At 40.3% G+C, this 26849-nt stretch overlaps 1 protein-coding gene across 2 annotated transcripts in view; it reads right to left on the reverse strand.

Annotated features, from left to right (window-relative positions):
• The window catches only part of nnt (nicotinamide nucleotide transhydrogenase), a 48022-nt gene extending 21173 nt beyond the window's left edge, over window positions 1-26849 (reverse strand). The window contains exons 1-12 of one of the 2 annotated variants that reach the window (XM_053478729.1): window positions 26732-26849; window positions 25423-25604; window positions 19193-19422; window positions 16924-17141; window positions 16618-16705; window positions 16451-16539; window positions 8871-9058; window positions 5303-5436; window positions 4858-5049; window positions 4373-4526; window positions 3152-3313; window positions 829-939 (exon numbers count right to left, since the gene is read on the reverse strand). In XM_053478729.1, coding sequence (XP_053334704.1) covers window positions 829-939; window positions 3152-3313; window positions 4373-4526; window positions 4858-5049; window positions 5303-5436; window positions 8871-9058; window positions 16451-16539; window positions 16618-16705; window positions 16924-17141; window positions 19193-19422; window positions 25423-25561 — 1705 coding nt within the window. In that variant the 5' untranslated portion in view covers window positions 25562-25604; window positions 26732-26849. Of the gene's footprint in view, window positions 1-828; window positions 940-3151; window positions 3314-4372; window positions 4527-4857; window positions 5050-5302; window positions 5437-8870; window positions 9059-16450; window positions 16540-16617; window positions 16706-16923; window positions 17142-19192; window positions 19423-25422; window positions 25605-26714 lie in introns of both variants that reach the window. The other variant, XM_053478728.1, reaches the window with a different exon arrangement.

The following is a 26849-nucleotide window of genomic DNA, read 5'->3' on the forward strand; positions in this document are numbered from 1 at the left end:
ATATTTAATTATTTAATGGGCCCAGTGCATTGTTTGTCATAGCCCTTAGCTAATTCGTCCTCTAATGATAACGTGACTCAAACTGAATTAGTTTTACATGAGGAGATAGAGTGATGCGGTTATTGTTGATAATACCAAAGTATCTCTGGGATTTTAGTGCTGTCTGAATCTGCCATAAGCTTCAATGTTTTTATGGACAGCCAATGCAAACATCTGGAAAGATTTTACCGCCTATAAATTATTCAGGGTAAAATCACTCCAGGAGGCACCCAGACTTTTCTATCATCTGCCACCAAAAGCAAACTAAATACAGTACAGAGTTTAAAGCTCAACAATTAATTGCAGACAAAGTTAAAAAGAAGGTGTGTCAGAGTGATGAGGCTTTTTTTTTTTTTTGGTCAAGTTACTGAAGCCGTAAAAGTACAGGCTTAAAATTGTTGCTCAAGTGACCTTTTAATGATCAAGCAAATCTTGCATGGCAGCACCCTTAAAACTAGCTCGTACTGCTGGAATGTTTAACATGACATACATGTGTACATCATTAAGATACTCAAATCAGGGATGTGATCAGTGGAAATTTCACATTGACATGGCTCTAATCTCGGTCTTTCTACCTCCTCAGTCATGCAAGATAGAAACCAGTCCCGCTAAATGTTTTCCCTGATTTTTCCGCTGTTGTCATCGAAGCTGAAAATCTGTGAGGGTGTCTGGGTGTAAATTCATTTGGAGTTTTCTAAAGTTACTTGAAAGCAAACCCGTCTCTAAACAGAGTCTTATGCGTTTTCTAAGCACATAATCAGAAGCGTGAGGCGAGTTTTTTTTTCTCACCAGCAATGTTGACGGAGGAGATGAAGGCTGCGAGTACAGCCAGGGATTCTGCCGTGTTGGTCGGGGCATATCCTCCACCCATCAGCGAGAGCCCACCGACGGCAGTCAGACCTATACACACACACACACACACACACACACACACACAGGATCAAAGAGATTGCAGAGGAAGGAAACAGGACAGCAGAGAGAAAAAAAATACGACCCCTCGAGGGGTCAAATAAAACGCGCATCCGATTCGCTACACTTCATAAGTAAATCTGCATATTTCCATTTTTTTTTTTTACGTTTCAGTCTGTGACTTAAGAATGAACCACGTTCAAAACAACTTAACAACCTTAAACAACCCAAGTGATCGAGTTGACATGCCTCCTGGGGCTGGACTCTTGATAAGCATCACCTCTTTAATCGTTTTCAAATGCTTCTGTGGTTGGAGGGACTGCTGACTGACCAAAAACCCTAAAGTGGCCTTTAGGTGGTCAGGGGGTCTCTTGAGTCAATGAAGTGTGCAACGGTTGTTGAGCATTTCCTCTCACTTTGTAATTCCAGAGGAACAATTGATCGCAGGCCGGCGCACGGAACCCGAACGCACGCTACCTCCATGCTGCAGGAAACGCTGCAGACGAACTGTAAACCTACACAGGCACGCATCCACGCTCATACACACACACCTCCGGACATCTGTAATAAAACCTTTGATGAAAGGGAAACGTATTTGAGGACACACTCCAAGGGGGGAATTTTTTTTTTGAAAAAACTGATTTGAAACCGTAGCGCAGATGAAGCACTCAATGCCTGGATGAAGTTTCCTTCACAAACATCTACAAGGCATCATTAGCTACGACAACATGGTCATTCCAGCACCAGCCAAGATATGGTCAAGCCATTTAATACAGCAGCGCTTCATCATCCTGTAGTTTCACATGGCTCCGGGACTCATCCTGACACATTCTTGAGACATTCCAAAAGGTCATTTTGAGGGCCCGAGACATTGGGTCATCCTTATTTTACTTGTCTCAGGTAGATTAAAGGGTCTGCCGAAAAACTCTATTCTGGTCAAATGGAACACTGCCATTCATCCTACGGCGTGTCGCTCGTACACTTCCACAGGCAAAACATAAATTCCTTACAGGTGTTCTAATGTCTCATTTGCTCCAATTCAAAGGACCACTTTGGGCTCATGCCATTTTCCAGGTATGTAGAGAAGAACAGCTACAGAGCGCACAATGTGCCAAGGAGACAATTGAAGAAAGGGGGAGGTGATGTGAGAAAGTAATAAGCGATTTCACAGGAGCTGTGCAGTGGGTCGAAAGAGCTAATTGCTTCAGTAGATGCTTGCGTGGTCTCATTCAGCAGTTTACAGCTTGAAGGCTCTTTAATGTGGGCCACCAAGGACTCGTTAAAAGAATGAAACGTTTCCGAGTCCCTCGGCTAGCCAAGAGAAACAAGGAATGAGCTCAACAAAGCGTCCTGGCTGCAGGAGACATCCTGCAATGGGTAATCATGTCTACTTAGGCTTATGCTAGGTCCTTCTTCTTTAACTCGTGATTCAGCTTAAAAACAAAACTCCTTAGACCTAATGGAGTTGATCTTTTATGGCACGGTGTACATATTTTACCTAGGATTGTATACTGAACAACGAGATGCCATGTGTTTCTGGAGTTACGGCATTTGGGTTTGAGGTTGACAGTCAGCTGTACTGCTCGTGATGGAAAGCTGCAAGGGCCATCACCGGGGAGCGACTGACTCATCACTCATGAGTGGTAGATAAATTATTATTGCTAACGGTGAAGCCTAAATGGTGTATAAAAACAGAACGTTATGTTCTTCATTCAACGGAATTCCCATGAAACAGCCCTACGTTGGTAAAACACTTCTCCACCAACTTGTTCAAATTCCACCCTCTTGCAAATGAATAAACTATTTACTCTCAAGCAAGCAATGTTTGGAACAGGCAGTAGTGTGTGGAAAGACACGCAATCAAAAATGCCCCAATAAACCATGTTTGATGCTAACGAGCTGCTACTGTACACTCTGGATTGGGTGGGACTTATACAAATATAAACTTATATAAAATTAACAAAAGTTATTTTTTTCCATAAGTGACAAACTACTAAATCAAATCTTAAACGATTTTTATTTTATTGTCTAAAATTCCTCTGATAATGATATCTTGCACTAAATGACAAATTGAAACACTTATTTTGATTTCAGAATGCACTCTGAAGGCTTTATCATGCAGATGCAATGGTACAGATTTAGGAAAATCCTGCTTTTAATTTGCACATATGAAAAGTTTACAGTCCACGGCTTGTTCACTCACCAGAGATGGCATTTGTCACAGACATGAGAGGAGAGTGGAGGGCAGGTGTGACCCCCCATACAGTATGATATCCCACAATTCCTGCCAGGCCAAAGGTAGTGACCATTTGAGTGAAAGCAGCGTTGGGTGCAAAGAGCCCGAGTCCAAGCAAAGTGGCAAGACCTGAAAAGCCAAAAACACACACTTTAGTTAATATTTCCATTACAACAATGATATAAAATGACCGAATCAACGTCATGTTTTACTTGTCAGGGAACATCATTACACCCTTATTCTCATTAACAATGTAAAGATATACTGTGCAAAAATCCATCCTAGGCATGTGTTATTTAGTACAAATTTTGTCATTGATTTTTCTCATTTTATTAATTTATTATTGAGCTGTTATAAAAATATTTCTGTCTTTAGAAAAAAACATTTATATAATTATACATCATATACTTAACTACAACTTAATTTTAAAACAATTGTATAATTATAATCCTTCAAAACTCTTATGTACCACCCACAATGCAGGATACTGGTGAACCACAGCATGGCAGAAACAGGACGTGTGAAGGAACTCCCCTACAGCACTCAGGGAGAGCGTGGCTTTGAGGGGCTGCCTTCCCTTCCCTCTTTTATTACAGTATGCCCAGCTGGCATTTAGAAGGGAAGAGACTCAGATGGTCCCATGTATGTGTATGTAAATGTGTTTCTGTCTGTAGGTGAGACAGAAAAAGACAAAGCAGCTGGATAATTAAATGTCAAATTCTAATTCCTGAACCGAGGTCTGTCCTGATAGCAAGCTGATTACACAAACACTAAAAGAGCAGGAAGATGAATTTGAATGTCTTTTTATCAGCGACTGTTACGGGTCGCCTGAGCAAGGAAGTGTGCACTTTTATCCTTGGCCAGATACTACCTCTGCCCACACAACTGCAACCAATAGAATCCATTTGTTTGGATTTTAGGGGTTATCGCACCCCGAGCGCTAATACAGAGGAAAATAACTCAATCTCTTCCAAGATTAGCAGGCAGCATGAACAAGAGACTATAACAAAAAAGAAAAAAAAAGAAAAGAAAGATGGAACATAAAAAAATATTTGAAAGATTTTAGAGCAGAGAAAAAGTCTTTGCTTATGTTTAAAAATGAAGAAAGTTTATAAACCCAGGACCACCCCGACAGCCTGCTAAAGAAAAGAGGAATGAGGGATGAGGGGATCTGCGCTTGGGCTTTACCTCCAGTGTAGGCTCCAGCAGTGGTGAATGTGGCTGTAAAGGGCGAGACAGCAGCAGCCTTTTCCTTTTGTAGCTCCTGCACAGTTTTGAGTTTGGGAGGTGCTGCCACGGGGATGTTGTTGGGCTGTGGTGCAGGGAAAAGCACTTTTCCATCCTGCAGACAGATAGAGACAAACAGAGGATAAAGAGGAATTGCAACATGACCTGAACCAGTTCTACTTTTCTAAAGCAAATCTACACACCCATGAGCACTTTCCCACCTATTAGGCCATTGGCTAAACCTGAATCAGATTTTAAATTATTTTCTTGGTTAACTTGTTTTTTAAACTTTGTTTTGCTTGACTTGTGTCAAATCAGAGTTGAATAATTTTTTGTTTGTTTGTTTTTTATTACTTCTCGTGTTCACTTGAAAGGGGATCATGACCACGATGCTAAGACCTTCTCGGATCCCAGCTGGAGTGAATCACAAAGCACGTTCCCAGTACCTGCATGACAATTGATCCCCGGATGACATGGTCCATCGTTCCGTAATCAAAGACCTCCTTCACGTCAAAGTGGAAGTTCTCCTTGTCTGGGCTGATTGCACGGATGAGCTTGGTGATGTTGTTAGAGTACAAGGTACTGGACTGAGTTGGAAGGCGACTGGGAAGATCTGTGAAACCAATATGGGTAACGCCCTGAAAGACACAAATAAAATCCCATTTTCAAAGCATAGCTTCAGAACAATGCAACACACTACATCAATCAGTGTGATGAATCATGTTTAAACTCTTGTCGCGCCTCTGAAGTGGCATCACCACCACCATCTGATTTGGCCTGGCTTCATTTTTGTCTTAAAAAATCCAATATCAATCTTAATGATGTTTGGAATCCCTACATGATTCTCTTTAAATATATTCAAGTCAGATAGTTATTTAAAACCAAACTTACTTTGTGAACTGTGAGCTGTCCAGGGACTGTGGTCTCGATGTTGCCCCCTGCCTCAGCAGCCAGATCAACCACCACCGAGCCGTCCTTCATGGTCTCCACCATCTCCTTCGAGATAAGCACCGGAGCCTTACGACCTGAACATTAAACAAATGTTACAAATAAAAATGAGCATGGATAACACACGAACGTGCAATACAGTAAGTTAGGCCAGTTCTAAACCCAATACATACAGTATGTGATACTGTATTAAAAAGTTAACTTTGCCTGCCTAGCAGTTACAGAAAACTTGGAAGAGTTGAAAAACATTGCTATAGCTTACCATATAAAACACTGCAATATAATTGCTGAAACAAACTAGACATCAAGCAATAAAAATTAAACTTTATATCAGTTTAAAGCTGAAATTTACACAATGTTAAACTCAAACTGGGACTTGATGAAAGCAAAAACCCGAGTGAAATTTACAGAAGCATAATACTGTGATGAAACTCTTAGTCGCAGTAAAACATTTGAATGGTGCAAATATTTTTAAAAAGCTCTTTATGTCTGTGAATGAATCTCAACAAAGTTATTTTCTTATATCTGGACAATTAAAGATGTGAACATTTCAGATGTGAAGCAGGTAGCCTGATCATAGCTATAGCATACTGAAGAAACTTTCTATCTTGATGGAATCCAAGCACTAGCAAGGGATTTTATAGGCTAATAAAATTAAGTTGTACTATTATAAAGTCCTGATTTGACTTAAAAAATCCTCGTAATTATTTTTTCCAACTGCATGCACAGTCTACTTTAACTGAAAGTAAATGTCTTTTTCTTATTTTTCCTAACAACTGTTCTGTTTAAAAATCATCAATCTGTGTGTATTTGGCTCATTTTTACAGAACAGGAACAATCAGGAGGAAAGCTGCAAAAATCTTCCAAATCTTTAAAGAGCATAATCAAAAACATTAAACGAGCATCTTTAATTTCAATATTTGGGCAAGTTTACAACAGGTTCAAGATGTTGGAAATTCATTTGTGCTCCAGATGAATGATCTTCCTCTCCGCCATGTGGCTGAAAGACGCAAGGGGGTTTTACACCACACCACGCCTTCTGTCTTTTTTTTTATTTCGAAATGAAACAGAAAGGACATGCAAATTGGTTCTTGGCTTTAAAATGAAACTCATTTCTTATTTTAGGAATAAAATTTATGGGTGATCTTAAATGACTGTAGCCGGGTTTTTCCAGGTTTTCCAGGAGCTGTAATTTAAGAATATTTATTTCTGTGTATGTTGATCCTATTTGAATTACATCTTTGTCGACTTAGAAGGTTTTAAAGTACATATTAGAGTTATTATTAATTATCATCATATTAAAAGATACATATAAATGCATTTTCCATTTAAAGGAAAAATCCACTACCTGCTAATAGTGGAGCTGTGTGAATTAGTCCGTTAGTCAGATTCTACACTTAAATGAGGTTGAACACAACTGGAAATCAAAAAGAGGGGAAGGAAGCTTTTGCACTACACTGGGATGCACAGAAAGTGATACCAGTATGGTGTGTCAGATCAATACTGTGCTCTTTTGCTCACACTTGTAAAACTATTCCGATTCTATTCCTACTACACTGATCTAAGGCCTTTTATTGATTACGAAATTTTGTCAAAAAGAGTCTTTTGTCCGTTGTCTTAACAGTTGATGGTTTAAATTAACAAATTTCATAAGAAAAGCTTTATCTGGAAATTCTCTCAAGTATCGCTTATTCTTTTGAGTTTATAAGTGGCTAGTGCAGCAGCACTACCTACTGGATTGGAGTGTGGAGCAGAATCTTGGGAGGAAAATAAGATTATCTCCTTGTAAAGGACGTAAAAATTAACAAATTAATTTATATATATACATACATAGTTAGTGCTACTAATAAAATTGAAATTCGCAATATTCAAAAAACAAACAAAATCAAACCACCAGTGTACCCATGAGTCACAGCTCAAGATACCACAGAGCCACATGTTTATTTAGCCGCAAATGACAAAAGCAACTCTCATCCTTCTCACTTGTGGGAAGCGCATTTTAATGTTGAAAACATACAGGAAAGGATGGAGCAAAACTATCTTTCCGCCCATGATAGAAATTGGTAGGAATAAGAGTGAAGATCAGCACATATATCGTTTAAAATGAATGGCCAGGCACACAAATATGATGTGTTTTAACCAAGATGGTGTGAGCAAAGACATAACCTGCACAGACTCGTCGACATTAGAGTCAGATAAAAGTCACTATGTAATTATGAACGTGAACCATCATGAAATGCAAATCCGATCTCTTAAAAAAAATTTCAAAACTGAAATTGAACAATGGGGCCTGCAATATGAACGCAGCCTTGGTTCATACCTTGCTTGCTAGGCAGCACCACATCTGTTTTTACTGAATTTGTGCGTAACAAAACAGAGCAAAATACTATTATTTATAATGCTTGCTAAACACAAATGGGCAATGGTTTTATAAACTTCAGCTCTGAAAAGAGAACATGGGTTATGATTATTATACATTTATATGCGCATGAATTAAATGGAAATCACTATATTGGTATACAACTACACTTGCAGAATGTTGCAGGACATTTCAGCCTCAATCATTGCTATTTGCTACAGCAGTGTAAGATCAATGTTTTTCAGTTTAACTGCACAATGGAGTTAATAATGCTATAGCAGATGTATTTGATTATACGCTTCAGACGAGGGCATTCTTAAAAAAGATTGCTAACATTGTGCTCTGGGACAACACCAGGTACTGGTACTCAGTATAAGCAAGTACCAAAATGAAAGTACTTGTTCCTATTCACTGTCTAACAAAAAGTGATATTGGTGCATAACTACTTTTACATGTTCTGTATCTTAACCAAAAGCAAAGAGGCATAAAAAAAATCGAAACAGTTTTAAAAAAACCCTTCAATAAAAGGTTTTCCTAGACCACAACACATAATCTCCATAATATCTTTTTATATAAACTTAAAATTAAACCAAAACAGACTATTGGTATATCCAAGGCCCCATGCACATGTGATGCATCTGAAGAGTCAAGTCTCCGCGATTCCTTTCATGAACATTGGATTGAGTTCTGTTGCTTAAAAACATGAACCGTCTGTATGTTCATAAGCGCTTCAAAAGCGCTTCATGTGCACAAGCAAGGTGTGTGAAAAGAGGGCCGGAGTCTTTCACAGACAGGTCTGTATGTTCGTGTGTGAAAGAGGCTGACAGAATTAACACTGGACACAATTAAAGAAGATTTTATATATTCACAATAAAAAACAATTCATTACGTCAGTGTTGATACTGTGGCGGGTTTAAACAAATAAATCAGTGTATGAGAAAAAAATGGAGTGTGTCACTAGAACTATTCTAATCAGTTATTAATTGTTCGACTATCAGTTAAGAAAAATGTGACATTTTTAAACATATTGATATAATATGCACAATATTCAGTAAAAGCATAAAAGATTTCGATAAACTGACAAAAATACATTTTAAGAACTAACAAAAACAGTATGATCAGTGACTTTAGGGAACAGGTGCGTAGGCTTACCCGGGATTAGAGCGGTGCTGATGAGGATGTCGATATCCAAACACTGCTTGGCGAATAGCTTCATCTCAGCCTCGATGAACTCCTTGGACATCTCTTTAGCGTAACCTCCCTGACCTTCCCCAGACTCCTTCACGTTCACCTCCAATGGCTCGGCCCCCAGTGACTTAAACTGCTCCAAGGCTGCAGCTCTGCAGGAGTGTGTTAGGTTAAACATCAAGAACCCAAATAACCACTAGGCTCAATTTTTCAAACAAATTGTTAACAAATATAGTGGTAGGAGCATTTCAGTTTTTTTCATTCAAATCACATCACTCTTTCCTGACAAGCAGGTGAACTAGAGACCAAAAAAAAAAAAAAAAAACAGACTGAGCTTCTCCACAGCCGTGAGAGCACTGCCATCTAGTGGCAAAGTACAGGAGGTGCAAAAAAAAGAAAACTATTTAAATTAAGGGTTACTTTGACGCATTAAATTTTAAACGCAAAGTCAAGCGGTTTATGTGCTGAATTTGTTCGGGATTGTCAAAACACTCAGAAAAACAAGCTCTGGACCCACATGAACAATATCTGGACTTCATGTTAATTTAAAGAATTTCTGTTATATTGTACTGTACATTCAGCTGCATAACACACATGGTGTTATATCATCTCTATCTGTAATCACCCAAATAAGGATGGGTTCCCTGTTGAGCCTGGTTCCTCTCAAGGTTTCTTCCTATTGCCATCTCAGGGAGTTTTTCCTTGCCACTATCGCAGTCACCCTTGGCTTGCTTATCAGAGAAATTTCATTAATTCATCTCATTATTATCTAGACACATTTTTCTCATACATACACAATTTATTATTATTTTATTTCATATATATATATATATATATATATAATTTTTTTATTATAATTTTATTTATTTAATTATAATTTTTTAATGAATTTCTTTAATTTTTGTGAAGCTGCTTTGAGACAATGACCATTGTTAAAAGCGCTATATAAATAAAATTGAATTGAATCCCCATTAAATCAATAAAGATAACTATTAAAGAGCAACTTATACCTTAAAAAAAGTAATTCAAGAATTATTCCACCAGTTGGGGGTTCGAGACCTTTACTGGAAACCAACGAAATCGCCTCCACTATCCAATGCGATAAACTCTGCTTAGTGATCAGCTTCCCTGCACGAGGTTTCATCCAAGAAACAAACAGCTGATCGCTCTCCCTTAAACCTCTGGTCTGCTCTGTATAGATGCGTAAAGTGCGCACTGGGCACAGCGTATTTAACTTTTGCTGCTCTGATGAAGCAAAAGGAGGTGGATGGAAGGCCCTTAGCTCGAGAGGGTTTATAGCATTAATGACTTTAGGCATAAATGCCGGGTTAGGTTTCATAACTACTCCTGCATCCCCGGACATGAACTGCAAGCATGCTGAATGCACAGAAAACGCATGAATCTCACTCACGCGCTTCGCTGAGACCAAAGCTATTAATAGTGCAGTCTTGAAAGACAGTGCCTTGAAATCAACCTTGTCTAGCAGTTCAAATGGGGACATAAACAATGCATCAGGCACCAATCCCAAATCCCATGGTGGGGTAAGTGGTTTTGAAACCGGCAGGGCGCGGCGCGCGCCCTTCATGAATCTGCATATCAAAGGATGTTGCCCCACTGTTTTATTATCAAAACCAATGTGACAAGCAGATATAGCAGCCAGAAACACTTTTATGGTTCAGAACGCCTTGCCTTGATCTATCATTTCCTAAAGAAATAAAAGAACCACTGCCACTGAACACTGAAAAGGAATCTCGTGTCTAGTTGCGCACCAGCGCTCAAACACATTCCATTTGCAGTCATAAAGAGACCTAGTTGATGCTGCTCTGGCATTCTGTATGGTTTTGATGACACTGTCAGGCAGACCAGTCTTACTTAAATTGGACCACTCACAGGCCAGGCCCATAGTGCCAGTCGGATGAGGATGGAAGATCTCCCCCTACTCTTGAAGGTCTCTGCGCTGCGGGAAAGACCACGGTTCGTTGTACAGCGTATGTATAATCTCCGCAAGCCAGCGTTTCCCCGGCCATCTCGGAGCTATTAGTATTAGTTTCATACCTTCCTCCCTTACTCTGCAGAGAGTTGGTGATATCAGCACTAATCGGTGGGAACGCTTATAGAAGAGTGCGAGGCCACTCGTGTGCTAGCTTCAGGAAAAAGAACAGGTGACATTCGGCATTGTCTTGGGACGCGAACAGATCCACTGTCGCTCTGCCGTATATGCTCCAGATCTGTTCGACCACTTCGCTGTTCAGTTTCCACTCCCCATAGAGGGGATTTCCCCTGGACAGCAGATCCGCACCCCGATTTATCACACCCTGTACGTGTGTCGCTCTCAAAGATAGAAGGTTGACACTGCCCCATAAGATCAGTCTGCGTGCTAACGTGTGCAGAAGAAGTGATCTGAGGCCCCCCTGACGATTTATGTAAGCTACAACTGTAGTGTTGTCCATTCTCACGAGAACATGTTTTCCTCTCAGAAAAGGAAGAAAATGCTTTAGTGTTAGAAAGACAGCTAGCATTTCCAGATAGTTTATGTGAAGATTGGTCATATGCTGACCCCATCTCCCATTCACTATTCTGCCCTCGTAAATGCCCCCCCAACCAGACAGCGACGCGTCCGTTGTTATTATTTTTCTGTGTCGAACTACACCCATGGCTACCCCCTGAATCAGGAAATTCGGGTGTTTCCATGGCGCAGTGCTAGAACTGCCTCTGATGTCACTCTTACCCTTCTCCGTAAGTGACGTACCGGGTCCAGCCCCTGAGACGCTACCCAGCGTTGAAATTCCCTCATATGTAGTCTCCCTAAGGGGATAACTATCAGGGCTGAAGCCATCAGTCCTAATAATCTGAGGCATGTACGAAAGGAAACCTTGTTTCCCCTCTGAAACTGGGTCATGCAGCAGGTGAATCTTTTTACCCTGTCTGCCCAGAGTCGTGCTCTGAACTCTGAGTCCAGCAACAGTCCCAGATACGTTATGGATTGTGTGGGAATTAAAACACTCTTTTCTGTGTTTAATCTTAGCCCCAGTTTCTGTATATGCTCCAGAAGTATCACTGTGTGTTCTCTATGTAAGTAGCGAGACGAATGCCTTTTTCCCTGAGCGGAGTCAGCGCCGCTTCTGTACATTTTATAAATACCCTGGGGCTGAGGGACAAGACGAATGGTAGCACCAGATATTCGTAGACCACACCAAGGAAGGCAAATCTCAGAAACTTCCTGTGTGGTGGGTATATCTTTATGTGAAAATATGCGTCCTTCAGATCGATTGATGTGAACCAATCTCCCTGGCGCACTATTTGCAGGAGTGTAGAATGAGTGAGCATTCTAAACTTGTATTTCCTTAGTTATACATTCAGCGCACGTAGATCTAGTATTGGGCGGAGGGTTTGAGTCCCTTTCCTTGGAACGAGAAAGTATCTGCAGCTGAATCGCGAACGGTTCCATGGTCTGTACTGCGCATGCGCGGGCACGTAGCGTTTTGACAGAGTCTGTGTGTTCCATCACCTCTGTGAGAGCGATAGCTCCCCGAGGTGATGTTATACTGTGTTTTAAGGACATGTTTTGCAACATATTTTGGGGAGATATTTTTTGTGATATTTTTTGGGGGTACAGTGAGAACTTTATTGGGGTTTGAACATAAAACGTGCTTGTGACACATTAATGTATGTACACCGCTAGGAATGTGGGGGGTGCCGACTGCGCCTTCCTGGGCATACAAAGCTGTAAAGCCTCGTCGTCCCTCTTCTTCTCCTCGCATCTCTTCTGCATCAGGGTTAGAGCCGAGCCGAAGATGCCGTCTGCCACCACTGGTGCATCCAAAATGGATTCTTTTTTTTCTGTCGGAGAGATTTGCTAGGTTGAGCCACCGTCCTCTCTCCTGAATGACCATCGTGGCCATTGCCTTTTCCGCGGCTTGCACCGCGCACCTCTGAAGCCTTAGAGAGAGATCTGTCACTACACAGATATCTTCCCACTGGGTCTGACCTGGTGTGGTCGAGGCTTCGTCTTGCAGCTCCGCTTGGTATGCGGTCAGCAAAGAAGGTCGCATTTAGAGCTCTGACACAGAGAGCGACTGCTTTATATGCACGTTCTGTCATGTTCGACTGGAAAGGCTCCACTTTCGACGGCAACGATGGATTTGCAGCCGTCGTGTGTCTCGGGAGCAAGTGCGCAGCCACTAACTGTTCCATGGGGGGCATCCAGAAAAGTCCTTCCTTTTCCATACCCTCCACATCGAGTGCAGATCCCCCTTGCACTGGCACCTTACTGGTGAATGGTTTGTCCTTCCAGGTCACCGCAAGCTCCTCCAGGAGCTCTGGGAAGACTGGAAGGAGCTGCCGTGCCGCCCGTTTTGCTCTCGGCAGCCTCTTGCCCTCATAGCGAGACTTTGCAGTCTCCGCTACTACGGTCGGCCACTGAATGTTTAGCTTCTCTGCGGCGCGCTTGCACACATCCTGCAGGTCAACGCTAAGAAGCGGGAAGGGTGCCCCGTCCATAGCTTCAGCGGTTCCCGTCGCGGCAAGGGGTTGTGCGAGTGCACGGGTGGGAGGAAAGGGGAGTCCTTGAAATCCTCCTCTTCCTCAGATAGGAGAAAGTCGGACTGACCCTCTTCCTCAAAGTCGAGCGTGCCTTCCTTCTCGTCAGTGCTGAGCACACTGGGCAGAGGGGCACAGACATCGAGCTGTTTACCCCAGAATAAGGCTGTCGTGTTGGGCAGCTCTACAGGGATGGATACCTGTGGAGTGGCAGCTGGAGTGGGGCTAGGTGAAAGGAGAGGGTCGAGGCCCGACAGGCTAGCTTGACGTGCTAGCCTGCGACAAAGGCTCTTCGCAGTAAAGCGTGCGCAGTGTTCGCAGGAACCGGGGTTGTCGAGCGCTAGTTGGGCATGTTTCAGCCCAAGACAGGCCGAGCAGACCTGGTGTCTTTGCTCGAAATTTTGTTCCCACATAAGCAGAGTCGCACGTCTCCTCCTTCCCTGGCTTTAGCGGTCTGCGTTGCTGCAGCCATAGTGATTCGAACGGTCCCAGATTTGACTGGAGTGTCAATTGAAGGAGCCAGGCGAAAGACGGTGTGGTGACCAGTCGTTTCGAAAGATAGGCGTCTGGTGTGAAGCGAGAAGAGGTTTTTGAATAGCGAAGTGACGTTGGGCTGCTCCCTTTATACGGGGGGTGGCTTCTGAGGAATACGCGGAAGGGGCGTTCAGTGAGACACCGAAACGTATGCTTGAAAGAGAACATGCTCATTTACTGTATATGGATTTACGAGTTTGACATGTTGGCGTTACATTACATCAATTTAGCATATGGAAATGTGATCCGATGCTTAAAAGTAACAATAGTCCTATGTTATATGTCTATAATAATGACCAACCAGGATGATTTGCCAAAACGTTTGAGAAGCTTTGTATAAAAGGTTCCCCTAATTACTAAACTTATTAATCTTTATTATTCATTATTAATTAGATACTACCACTTCTCTTGCTTTTTTATGGTAGATAAACTACTTCTGGCTTTTATATATATACAGTGGTGTGAAAAACTATTTGTCCCCTTCCTGATTTCTTATTCTTTTGCATGTTTGTCACACTTAAATGTTTCTGATCATCAAACACATTTAACTATTAGTCAAAGATAACACAAGTAAACACAAAATGCAGTTTTTAAATGATGGTTTTTATTATTTAGGGAGAAAAAAAAATCCAAACTTACATGGCCCTGTGTGAAAAAGTAATTGCCCCCTGAACCTAATAACTGATTGGGCCACCCTTAGCAGCAATAACTGCAATCAAGTGTTTGCGATAACTTGCAACGAGTCTTTTACAGCGCTCTGGAGGAATTTTGGCCCACTCATCTTTGCAGAATTGTTGTAATTCAGCTTTATTTGAGAGTTTTCTAGCATGAACCGCCTTTTTAAGGTCATGCCACAACATCTCAATAGGATTCAGGTCAGGACTTTGACTGGGCCACTCCAAAGTCTTCATTTTGTTTTTCTTCAGCCATTCAGAGGTGGATTTGCTGGTGTGTTTTGGGTCATTGTCCTGCTGCAGCACCCAAGATCGCTTCAGCTTGAGTTGACGAACAGATGGCCGGACATTCTCCTTCAGGATTTTTTGGTAGACAGTAGAATTCATGGTTCCATCTATCACAGCAAGCCTTTCAGGTCCTGAAGCAGCAAAACAACCCCAGACCATCACACTACCACCCCCATTATTTACTGTTGGTATGGTGTTCTTTTTCTGAAATGCTGTGTTACTTTTACGCCAGATGTAACGGGACACGCACCTTCCAAAAAGTTCAACTTTTGTCTCGTCGGTCCACAAGGTATTTTCCCAAAAGTCTTGGCAATCATTGAGATGTTTTTTAGCAAAATTGAGACGAGCCTTAATGTTCTTTTTGCTTAAGTGGTTTGCGCCTTGGAAATCTGCCATGCAGGCCGTTTTTGCCCAGTCTCTTTCTTATGGTGGAGTCGTGAACACTGACCTTAATTGAGGCAAGTGAGGCCTGCAGTTCTTTAGATGTTGTCCTGGGGTCTTTTGTGGCCTCTCGGATGAGTTGTCTCTGCGCTCTTGGGGTAATTTTGGTCGGCCGGCCACTCCTGGGAAGGTTCACCACTGTTCCATGTTTTTGCCATTTGTGGATAATGGCTCTCACTGTGGTTCGCTGGAGTCCCAAGGCTTTGGAAATGGCTTTATAACCTTTACCAGCCTGATAGATCTCAATTACTTTTGTTCTCATTTTTTTTCTGAATTTTTTTGGATCTTGGCATGATGTCTAGCTTTTGAGGTGCTTTTGGTCTACTTCTCTGTGTCAGGTAGCTCCTATTTAAGTGATTTTTTGATTGAAACAGGTGTGGCAGTAATCAGGCCTGGGGGTGACTACAGAAATTGAACTTTTAACTGTGATAAACCACAGTTAAGTTATTTTTTAACAAGGGGGGCAATTACTTTTTCACACAGGGCCATGTAGATTTGGAGTTTTTTTTCTCCCTTAATAACATAATCTTCATTTAAAAACTGCATTTTGTGTTCAATTATGTTATCTTTGACTAATAGTTAACGGTTTTTGATGAGCAGAAACATTTAAGTGTGACAAACATGCAAAAGAATAAGAAATCAGGAAGGGGGCAAATAGTTTTTCACACCACTGTATATATATATATATATATATATATATATATATATATATATGTAATGAGACTTGCTTTTAAAACAATATGCTTGACCCCATCATTCATGGCACGTTTATATTTTAATATAAACGTAAATATTTTATATTATTAACGGATAAAACCCGTACCCCAATGAACTCTACTGGACTAATCTACACCGATGTCTACTTTTGCTCTGCAGGGACATTAAAGCTGATTAACATCTCAACAAAATAAGAACTTGTAGTACCTACTTATGACTGTAGCTGATTCAGCCTTGACTGTGATCCTATATTGCTGATCACATGTGAAAATCAAACATTACGGTACTAAGATAAACCGAAAGCAATGCACATCATACAGTATGAGGCTAGCCACTGAGATGGTTTAGTACCTTGTGTCAAATCCTCTAACGATGGCACCCATGGCCCGAGCAGTTCCTGCGGCAGCGAGTCCGGCCACACCCCCTCCAATAATGAGCACCTTACAGTCAAAAGAACAGGACGTGAAATACCATTAAACAAGAATACACATAGACAGCAGGTGAACAGAAAGTCTTACCTTCGCTGGTGGAACTTTTCCTGCAGCAGTGATCTGACCAGTGAAGAAGCGGCCAAAGTTATTCGCTGCCAAGACTACGGCTTTATATCTGCCCAAATAAGCAGAGGGCCATTAATCACAAACTCTAAACATGCAAAATAATCCATGTCAAATTTAAATATATTTTGCCGTTTTGAGCTTCTGATTGGCTGACATGAATTTGGGCTTCTGACAGTACAACTTCATTGTTCAAAGCTTATCATGTAGTGAAAGAGGCCCTTTGAAAGAGAAGACTAGGGAAAAAAAAAAAAAAAAAAAAACACTTACCCAGCAATGTTGGCCATGGAGCTAAGGGCATCGTAGCCCTGAGCGATGGTGACGCGAGGAACCTGGTCCATGGCCAGCACTGTGGCCTTACGTTTGGCCAAGCGATCCATCAGCTCTAAGTTTTGAGCCGGGTAGATAAAGCTCACCAGAGTGGCACCGTCCTTCATCAGGTCTGTTTCATGTACACCAAGAGCTGGGTTCAGCATGGGGGCACGAACCTGAGACAGGAAGGAGAAGGCGGGTGGAGGGTTTACCATAAAAAATTTTAATTGCTTGAAAATAAATGACAAACTAATTTAAAGTAATTGTCCTATTTCGGTTTTTTTTTTTTACATTTACAGTCAAAGTTATACAGACCCAAACTTAAAACTACAGACTCAGGAAGAAACAGAAATCTAAACATGGAATAACTACAGTTATTTCCAAAAGTTAGTTCCTACTGAGCATTTGATTGGACAAGAGGCAACTGCCTGCCCGAAAACCACTTTCAAAACCAGTCACAAAGGCACTTTAAGCAAGAAAACAAATCTGATTTTGTGCAACTGTTGTATAAAAGCAATATCGGTCATGATTGTGCTGATATTCCAGCACAATAGCACTTTTTCCCATGTGATATTGCTTAATATAGAGTTGGCTATTTTTAATTTGCCATTTAAGTGAAAGTATATCCTGTGAGTATATTGAGATGTGTCTACTACATGTGCTCTGTATCGCCTCCATAACAACTCTAATCTAGGGTGCTGTTAATTGGTGATTTTTGAGGCTGGTAACTCTAAATTAACTTCTCCTCTGCAGCAGAAGCAAGTCTTTATAAGACCTGGTTTCATCATGGTGCCTGATGGTTTTTGCAAATGCACACGACAATGAAAAGTGGGCAGAGCTAGTAGTTTTTTTTGTTGCAAGCAAAAGTCATATCCAGAAAGTGAAGGCTAACCTGGCAATGATGGCTGGCAAAAGTTACACAGAAAAAAACAACACAACATGCAAAGCACAATGGCTTTGTAGCTACTGTGTCACACTATAACAGAGTGAAGAAAAAATTGAAACACTGATTGTTAGGAACATAAATGGTAAGCATATTTAAATTCAGACTCGTCGCTACCGGACAAACAAGCTTTAACTACTGCCAGGGATTTTCTCAATTAATTCAGAATAATGGAAAAGGCAGCAGGTTGCCATGAGTGGCACTACAATATTTGATAATTCAATTATATGGGGTTTATTCATTATGCAACATAATTTTCAGGTGGAATTTGACATTTGGGTTTTGTTAGCAACAAGCTTGGTAGCTACTTGTGTGAGTGATGCACATTATCTTTCTCAAACAGCAAACTATAAAGTGAGTGTTTATAATTTAACAAACAAATGAGTCTATACATTGACTAATAAAGCTGACACTGGTATGATATTTTTTTACCTTGTTTATCTCTAATTGTGAGCAGCCATGTTCATTTGATGTCATTCTATAAATGGGGACTGCGGTGTTACGTTATAAAAGACAAGTCTGCTGTATACTCCATTATGAAAAAAGGGTTCACCGAGCTGTGCAAATATATTAACAGCTCTATCGCAAAAAGCAAAATAGTGCAAATAATATTTAAATACTGTATATCTGTTAAGTATGCATTATTAAAAGAATTATTGTGTACACTATTTACAATTGATAGTACTGCTACTGTTCTTAAACAACTTGGTGCACCTAGATGTGTGTTTAAAAAAAAATGCCCTAAAAAATGTGACCTTTGGGCACAGGTGAATTATGGCCAGTTTGCCAGTGTTCAGTTTGGAAACTTAAAAAAATAATAATAATAATTCCCACGATTTCTGCATACTGTTACACACCTAGTGCTTGTGCTGCTGTGTTTAGTAGCTCGAGTATTACTTATTACAAGTTTAAAGTCACAAACAACAGCCAGTCAATGAAGCTTTCTCATTGGGCCCTGCACATTAGTACTCCTAGGGCAAATCGCAGAGTTCAACTGCTGTTTGAGAGGTTTATTACATTGCTGTCTTGGTTTTAATAAAACATTGCTGGGTACTGGACGCAACACAAACATTGACAAGGTTCTCTGGCACTGGTGTAATAAAATCTTCCAAAAATTATACAACAATGAGCAGCAGTGCAAAGTTGTAAAGGTAAAAGCTCAAATTAAGGTTTATAATAAAATCCACTGAAAATAATACAACAAGCCAGGCACAAGCACTGGTTATGTACATATATGTATATTACCCCCTTGGCCCACAGCTACAATTAAAAAAAAAAACTCACTTTAACCACAATGTCAGAGGATAGTACATCTTTGACTCCCTTGACAGTAGCTCCAGCTTTGGTATACAGCTCATCTGGAAACTTGGCAGAGTCTCCGGCACCGGACTCCACCACCACGTTGAAGCCTTGCTTGACAAGAGCATCCACTCCTGCAGGTGAGAGGGCCACCCGGAGCTCATTCTCAAAGATCTCCTTAGGAACGCCAACCGTCAGCTGTTTGTAAGGTATCCCTGCAGAAAGACAAAATCAAGTGCACTAATGCAGGCTGCGCTCTCTTTGTTATTGTTTTAACAACATACTAGCATCAGTTAAATTCAGCATAAGGAGTTCACTGGTAGCAGCACACTACGTTAAAAGTCCCCCCCACCCCTTTTATCCAGGCTTGGGACCAGCACTGCATCCAGGGCCTGGGGTTTAAGCATTTGGCTGGTAATCGAACCCGAGCATTTCGCCTGGTAGGCGAGAAACCTACCACTGAGCCACCAGTGCAGCAGCACACTACATGAGCCTAATAAAAGGTCCTTAGATATTGTGCAATACTATGTAGAATTGAACTGAGTTGACTACAGTGAAACCTCCGATTGCGAGTAACGCGGTTTGCGAGTGTTCCGTAAAACGAGCAAAGATTTTTAATAAATTTTGACTTTTGTGGAAAACAAACAAGTCTTGGTTTACGAGTACCAAATACCATGTATCACGCATGCGCTTCTTGTTTTGACACCGGGCGTCATGTGAACACAACTGAGCTAATTTTTTTCCTCTCTCTTGCGCTGTGGTATTGTGGGCCAATCGTCTCCCCTGTGTGTTTCGCTCAATCGAGTCATTAGAGAGATTTCTTGTTTATTTTTCCGATAAAACAGTGTTTCCATTATGTGTGCGCATGTGTGAAAAGAGTGGAGGTAGAGTAACTGTGTAAGACGAGAAGGGGGAGAGTAGGGTTGGGTTTTTTGGATTTTGATTTTTTTCTATACCGGTGCCAAATCGATACCGGTATCAAAACGGTGCCTGAACCGATACTTTACAAAAGCCACAAAATGATGGTGGATGACTCAAGATTGTTACATCCATGTTCCATTAGGATTTTACAATTCGTTTGACCATTTGTTAGCATGAATGCAAGATTTGCATTTTGTAATTAACATTACATTAGCCTACTACTAACCTGCGGAAAGGCTGCTGTCGTCATCATAATCAGTGGACGCCTTTTTGTTATGGTTGGTATGACTGGGGCTAGGGTCATCCACACCGATAGTGCCAGCTGTTGTCCGCAAGCTGTCAAACACAGTGCATCTCTCTGCTTTTAAGTTTATTCCATGTGCCATCAAATGTTTCATTGGATTTCTGCTGACTAACATTTGCTGCTTGTCGTGGTGTTGGAATCCTTTCTTAAAAAAATATAGCCACATCTTCGACCGTTTAGTTTTAGGCATTTAAACAAAAGTTGTTTAAATTAGCAAGCTAAGATAGCGGTAGACCACCTGCTGCCATCAGATGGTCTCATTTCCTGATGATTTGTGCTTTTAATTTTTTAATCTAATCTAATAAACTTTTAATCTACAAAAATATAATGGACAGTAACATTACTGCAACACTGTTTTGGAAGCTTTCCGAAGTTCTCAAGATTTTTATAATTAAGGAAATAATTAATTTTTCCTATCATTTCTGACACCCTATGAATGCAGTATTTAAATTTTACTTGCGATCATGTGTGTTGATGAATCTGATGCTTATTGCAACTGTGCCATCATAGCCCCAGAGAACAAATATTTCAATCGACAGTTTAGGCATTTAAGTGGCACCAAAATGAGGCACCAAAATTCACGTTCTGTTTTGGTCCGGTACATACCGGTTATATAGGTAATACGGCACCGGTTTTCAGTACCCAACCCTAGAAACATTTGAGGGCACGCAGAATAAACTTGAAAGCAGAGAGATTCACCGTGTTTGACATAATCCAAGGTTCCACTGTATTTTTAATTTGCTACTTAAGTGAAAGTATATCCTGTGAGTATATTGAGCACTCCTGCTACTTGTGCTCTATCCAAGGCCTCAATAACAACTCTAATCTGAGGTGCTGCTAATTGGTGATTTGAGGCTGGTAACTCTAATTTAACTTCTCACCTGCAGTCTTTATAAGACACGGTTTAATCATGGTGCTTGATGGGTTTTGCAAATCCACGTGACAAGAATTCCAGAATATACAAAATATACCAGAATAACTGAACAATTGACAGTTGTTGTTACTTAATTCCCTAACGCCATACATGTTATTTTACAGTTTTGAAAAACAAAATCCAGTCTTGTTCTTGAATGTAGAAATAAATCCACACTTTTGACTGGTACCGTACTTTAAATGTTCAAATTAGCCTGGCAAATCGTCCTCTGACGGTCATGGCTCATCTTTTCCATAGAACAATCATACAAACATTACTCATTGGAAAGCTATAATTAAGCTGAAAAAATAAATACAGGCATGAAACAAAGGGAAGTCTGACCTTCAGGTAGTGAAGTGTCACCCTAAAAGCACCTTTTATATAAAGACCATAGCCTCTGCACTAAATTCTTCGGTCTAGTACTACTGCTTTATGGAATTACAGAAAATTCTTCCTGCACCATATAAATCTCTCTAAAGCCAAGGAACACATTCACAGGTTTTGCCCCATTTCCAGTATAATTTTGAATAGGAGTTCTCAAACTTTCTGCAGCCAGGGCATCCTTTAAACATAAAATAAATTCTACTGATCCCCTAGGTCCTCATTTATTTTAAAAACATAATCCAACTATTTAAACACAGCCTCATTACATAAAAAACCCATAATAAAATTTCTGCTTTTTACTGGAGCTTTTTCATTCCTGACATTTCCACTGGCAGGACACATTGGTTACAAGTCAACTTGTTTTTGCATTATTGTGGTCAAGCCTTTTGATTCAAGTTAAATATGCTATTATAACTGTGGGCTAAGGTTTCCACCACTAACAAAATGGAAAATAAATCACAGACTATGTGATCCAGCCTTGGCTGAGGCCCACACTTTTAGAACCACCAATTATAGTATTCATGCAAGTTTTTAACTCGGTTATATAAAGTCAATTCAGGTTAATGCTGCCCAAGTAATTGATCATTAAATATTAGGGGTGTAACAGTGTCTACATCTAAATTCTTACCATTTGGTTTAGGACATTCTGTACATCCACTTAATTTCACTACATAATCCCCTGCTACACTAATGCACTTATCCCAGTATTTTACTGGACGTGAGGTCAGGATTGTATGGGAGACGTGGCAATAATTTCCAGCCGATTCACAATATTTTTTTTTCCCTTCTTGGTTTGACACCACTTATAATTTAGTGAGATTGTGCAGTCTATAAAACCTCTATCTTGTTACCATTAATAATTAATGATTCATCAATAATAGATTGTTAATGTGTTCAAATATCAATTGAGATAAATTGGCAAAACCTGCAAATAATGTTACAGTCATAAACAATCAGATCCCGGTCTCTGTAGAAAATAAATGATTTGAAAATGCAACTGCACTGTGTTATCAATCATCTTAATTAACAAGCCATTTCCGTTAAAGAATGTCCGAGAAACTACTTGACTATTGTGCGGGTTTTTTATTCTGGTGTCATAGCTTACATGAATGCAAAATGTCCTTCTCAAAGTCACAAAATTGCCAATGCAAAAAACACCTTTCACAGTTTGGTTGGACTCTGTTATCAGAGCTGGACGAACAGTACATGCTCAAGATAACAATAGTAGTGCTTGAGATAACGTGACATGAGCGCCTTGATGCAACAGTGCTTGAGATAAAGTAAAGTGACATAACGGCTGCCCGCTAGTATGGATGTAAAGTTAGACATCAAGCCTACTGTACAGTACATTACTGAAGCAGTTTAATCAACATTCTTTACTGTATTGTGCCAACCACAAGATGTCGCTGTTTGATACCTTAAGGCTTCAGAGCATTTTCCATTGCAATTGTACAGCAGCTCATTCTGACCTTTGTTTAATTTAATCTAATAAACTAATTCTAATATTTTGTACCATTTTAACCTGGAAAATTTTAACCTTTAGCTTTCTACTACAAAAGAAAAATGCTTATGTTTATACACTTATACAACGGATGTTCAAGTGTAACTGGGACTTGCAAAATTTCTTGAAAATGAAAGTGTAAACCAATTGACATTTACAGAAGACTTCAAGCACAGTACGGTGATGAAAGTCTTAGCTGCAGCAAAACACTTGAATGGTGCAAAGGTTTACTTCTCCGCAAAGGTGGCTATGTGCCCACTGCAGTCATTCCCATGACACTCAGAAAGCGTGTTCCATAAAAATCAATGCAATCATTCTTGAACACCACTTGCACAATACAGGAACTCGGCTGGGAGTTATTGCCACATAACCTATATAATCCCGACCTTGCTCAAAGCCATCTTTACATGCTTGGGTCATTAAAGGAGTTCCTGGGAGGCCAGCATTTCAGAAGTAAAGCAGGCAGTCTGATCGTGGCTAATGCATCCTGAGAAAACTTTTTTATATGAAATAAAAATCCCAGAATCAAAAGTGAAATTTATCATCCACATCACCTCTACTGTACAGTGCCACTTTTTAAATTAGGCCACACCCCCTACCTAAAGCTGACCTTGGTGGAGTGTCTCCACACCAAACCTGTGCTGAGTTAAACAATGATTTGAACTGGGAACTTTTTTCTCTGCGGTCACTTTGTCCATTTATTAATAACAAATAAAAACAAATAGATTACCAATCAAAATTTGGACACAAGTTTGGATTTATTTTTCTACACTTTAGAACAAATTAATAAACATAAAATACTATGTAATAACACATATGGAATTAAGAAGTAACAAAAATTAATTAAGTAATAACTTATTTGCGTCAGTGGAAAGCCAAGCGAAGCATGTTTACATATTATTTGTGAGTTATTTTGTATTTTGTACAAGATATCACCAGGGGTCCCTTGAAAGTTAGCAAGGACAGTAGCAAGAAAAAAGGGGAACCACTTTTAGTTTTATCTTAAAGTATCCAGTTTTAAAAGAAATTATAAATTAGGGTCAAGTGAGGTTTAATGTCTATTTACTTCATATTTTACTTGATTTACATGTGTTTTCTAAATGTTCTAACTTTTTACATGTCAAAATATGATTATAATGTAGGAAATTGGCAATATTGGTAATATTTTTGGGTAGATGGAACAAATTCTCTGTTTTAATGATTTTCATTATTTCCTATGGGAAAATGTGTTTCACAAATATGAAATTACGCCTCAAAAACTTGCCTCCAGAACGAATTAAATTCATATCCCGAGGTATCACTTTGGATCATTATGGATGCTTTCAGCATTGTTTTACAATGTAGAAAGAAATACAAATCGAGAAAGACCATGGAATTAGGCCTCCATGAGGTGTGTCCAAACTTATGACTAGTGATAGTTCACTAAGAACTTTTGGTGGTGTAAGGGTGTACAACACCAGAGACGATATCACAGAGGAGAAATTCAAATATAATGCAAATGTATTGCAAAGTTACTGGAAGCTTGTGTAATAAGCCGTTATACACAGTTATGCATTTTACACCTGCTTGCTTCTTGTCCTAACCCTCAAAACAAGGCTTCATTTGTTATGCAGGCCAGATGATTCCTACATGAGCTTAGTCTGTTTTCTTTAAACAAACACTGTTGCTAAAGCAGTTGTCTCAGTCTCAGCAGGCACTCGCCTCAAGAGCATTAAAAACAGCCCTGACTTGCTTTAAACTTAACTGATATGTTGCCAGAAATAACCATCCTCAGCTGTCATAACCATTCCTGTCCTGCTGGAAAAACTCCAGCCATTAATAGCATATCTCTGGCACACACGGGATATTCCATGTGCACAGGCCTATTCATTCATTCTCAGCCAGGAACCACGTCACTGTATACAGGTAACACACAGTTAAACAAGGACAGAGGCGGGGACAGAGTGACACAGGACATAATGACCTTGACAAACAATTATGGCTAGTTGCAACTCTACAAGAGTAAGAGACAATTGAGACACAAAATGTAGTGGGCAAACATGGAAAAAAGAGATCAGTGACAAAGTCACAGGCATTATCCAATCCATAGTTTTGTCCTTAAAGAGAGGTCATGATTACAGTCAGAGTATGAATCTGCTCACCTGACACACATTAGAGAAGCTGTGATCGTTGGTTAAAAACTGAGTTTTTACCTAGGCTGGCAGAGCGTGCGAGAGCCTGGTGGGTCCTGAAGTAGCGCACACATGGCACCTTCGCGGTTCGGACCGAGGTCAGTCCAGTGAAAAGAGGGCTGGAGCAGCTGCTGGCAACCACACGCAGTACGCTCGCCATCGGAGACACGAGGAGGAGCTGGGCAGCCGATTTAACCCTCCTCCTGCACAAAACACACGCAGAAGTCAGCCCCTATGACCTATCCCAGCATGCCTCGCACAGTCCCACCAACCCCAGATCCATCACGAGGTCACACAATCATAAAACGTCCGTGAACACGTGTCTGCATATCTATATGGCCTTAAACAAGCTGTAGTGACAGTCTCATGCCAAGCTGACCAAGGCAATGGATAACACTAAACTTTAACAAAAAAAAAAGTTTAAATGGAAGAAGTGCAACATAAGCAAAACAAGGATACAAAATCAGATGTCATTATATCGTGATATCAGCGTACAGTGATAAGAGAGATAGGAGTTTATTGTAGACTCTCTCGTCAGTTCAGGGTTCTTGATCCGCCCTTGTGGAAAACTCCACGTGTGCTCCAGTTTTCCCCTCCATATGATCAGGTTTCTTTCTATTTTTATTTCTATGCCATTAACCTTATACTTTACGGAATTACCCCTTTATTTAAACGCCTTACAATAGGTTACGGGGTAACACTGCATTTCCACCATAAACAATCACTTATAGAAAAACTGATGCATTATTTAAAAAAATCCAGTTTATGACTTAACTTTCCTTGTGAGTTGTGTCAAGGAACACTAAAACTCGATGAGATTAACAAGCTTACAAATATGCCTGTTTAGCTCAGATGCAAATCTAAAAACTTAATGAAAGGAAATTGACTTCATTTGCATTCTTTGCTCTTTACATTATAACTCCAGCTGGAAGCAGGTCGCCAGGCTCTGTATGTTTTTGACCTTGACAAAAACCCAATAAACATATTTGAAATAAATGCATAAAATAAACTTAGTTATTACAATTTTAAATCACGTTTTCCAGGCTGTGTGTGTGTGTCGGTTACACTAATATAATATCATAATTCAGAGGTGTTTTGATTGTACTGTGCAGAGGCGGGCGCCATAAATACACACATACAACCGCCTATTGAGCTGCACACTAGCTTGCTAACCCGCTAACTCCAAAGCGCAGATTCGGGAAATCGTTCGTCTTGCCCATTAAAAAAACATTTATAAAACAATTGCATTTAACTCGGTTAAAAAAAAGACCCGGTTGCAAAAGAAAACAAGCAGTGTGTGGTTAAAAGCATACCGGTATAAGGGACTAACCTTCCTGCTGCACACAGAGCGGTGAAGCCAAACCTGCTAGGCGGAAGTGAGGAACTCTGCTTCCCTAATCCTCGCAGTTTATTGGCTGATTCTTGTCCACATCAGCAACAAACACACC

The sequence above is a fragment of the Clarias gariepinus genome, chromosome 19, assembly GCF_024256425.1.
Source record: "Clarias gariepinus isolate MV-2021 ecotype Netherlands chromosome 19, CGAR_prim_01v2, whole genome shotgun sequence".
NCBI lineage: Eukaryota > Metazoa > Chordata > Actinopteri > Siluriformes > Clariidae > Clarias > Clarias gariepinus.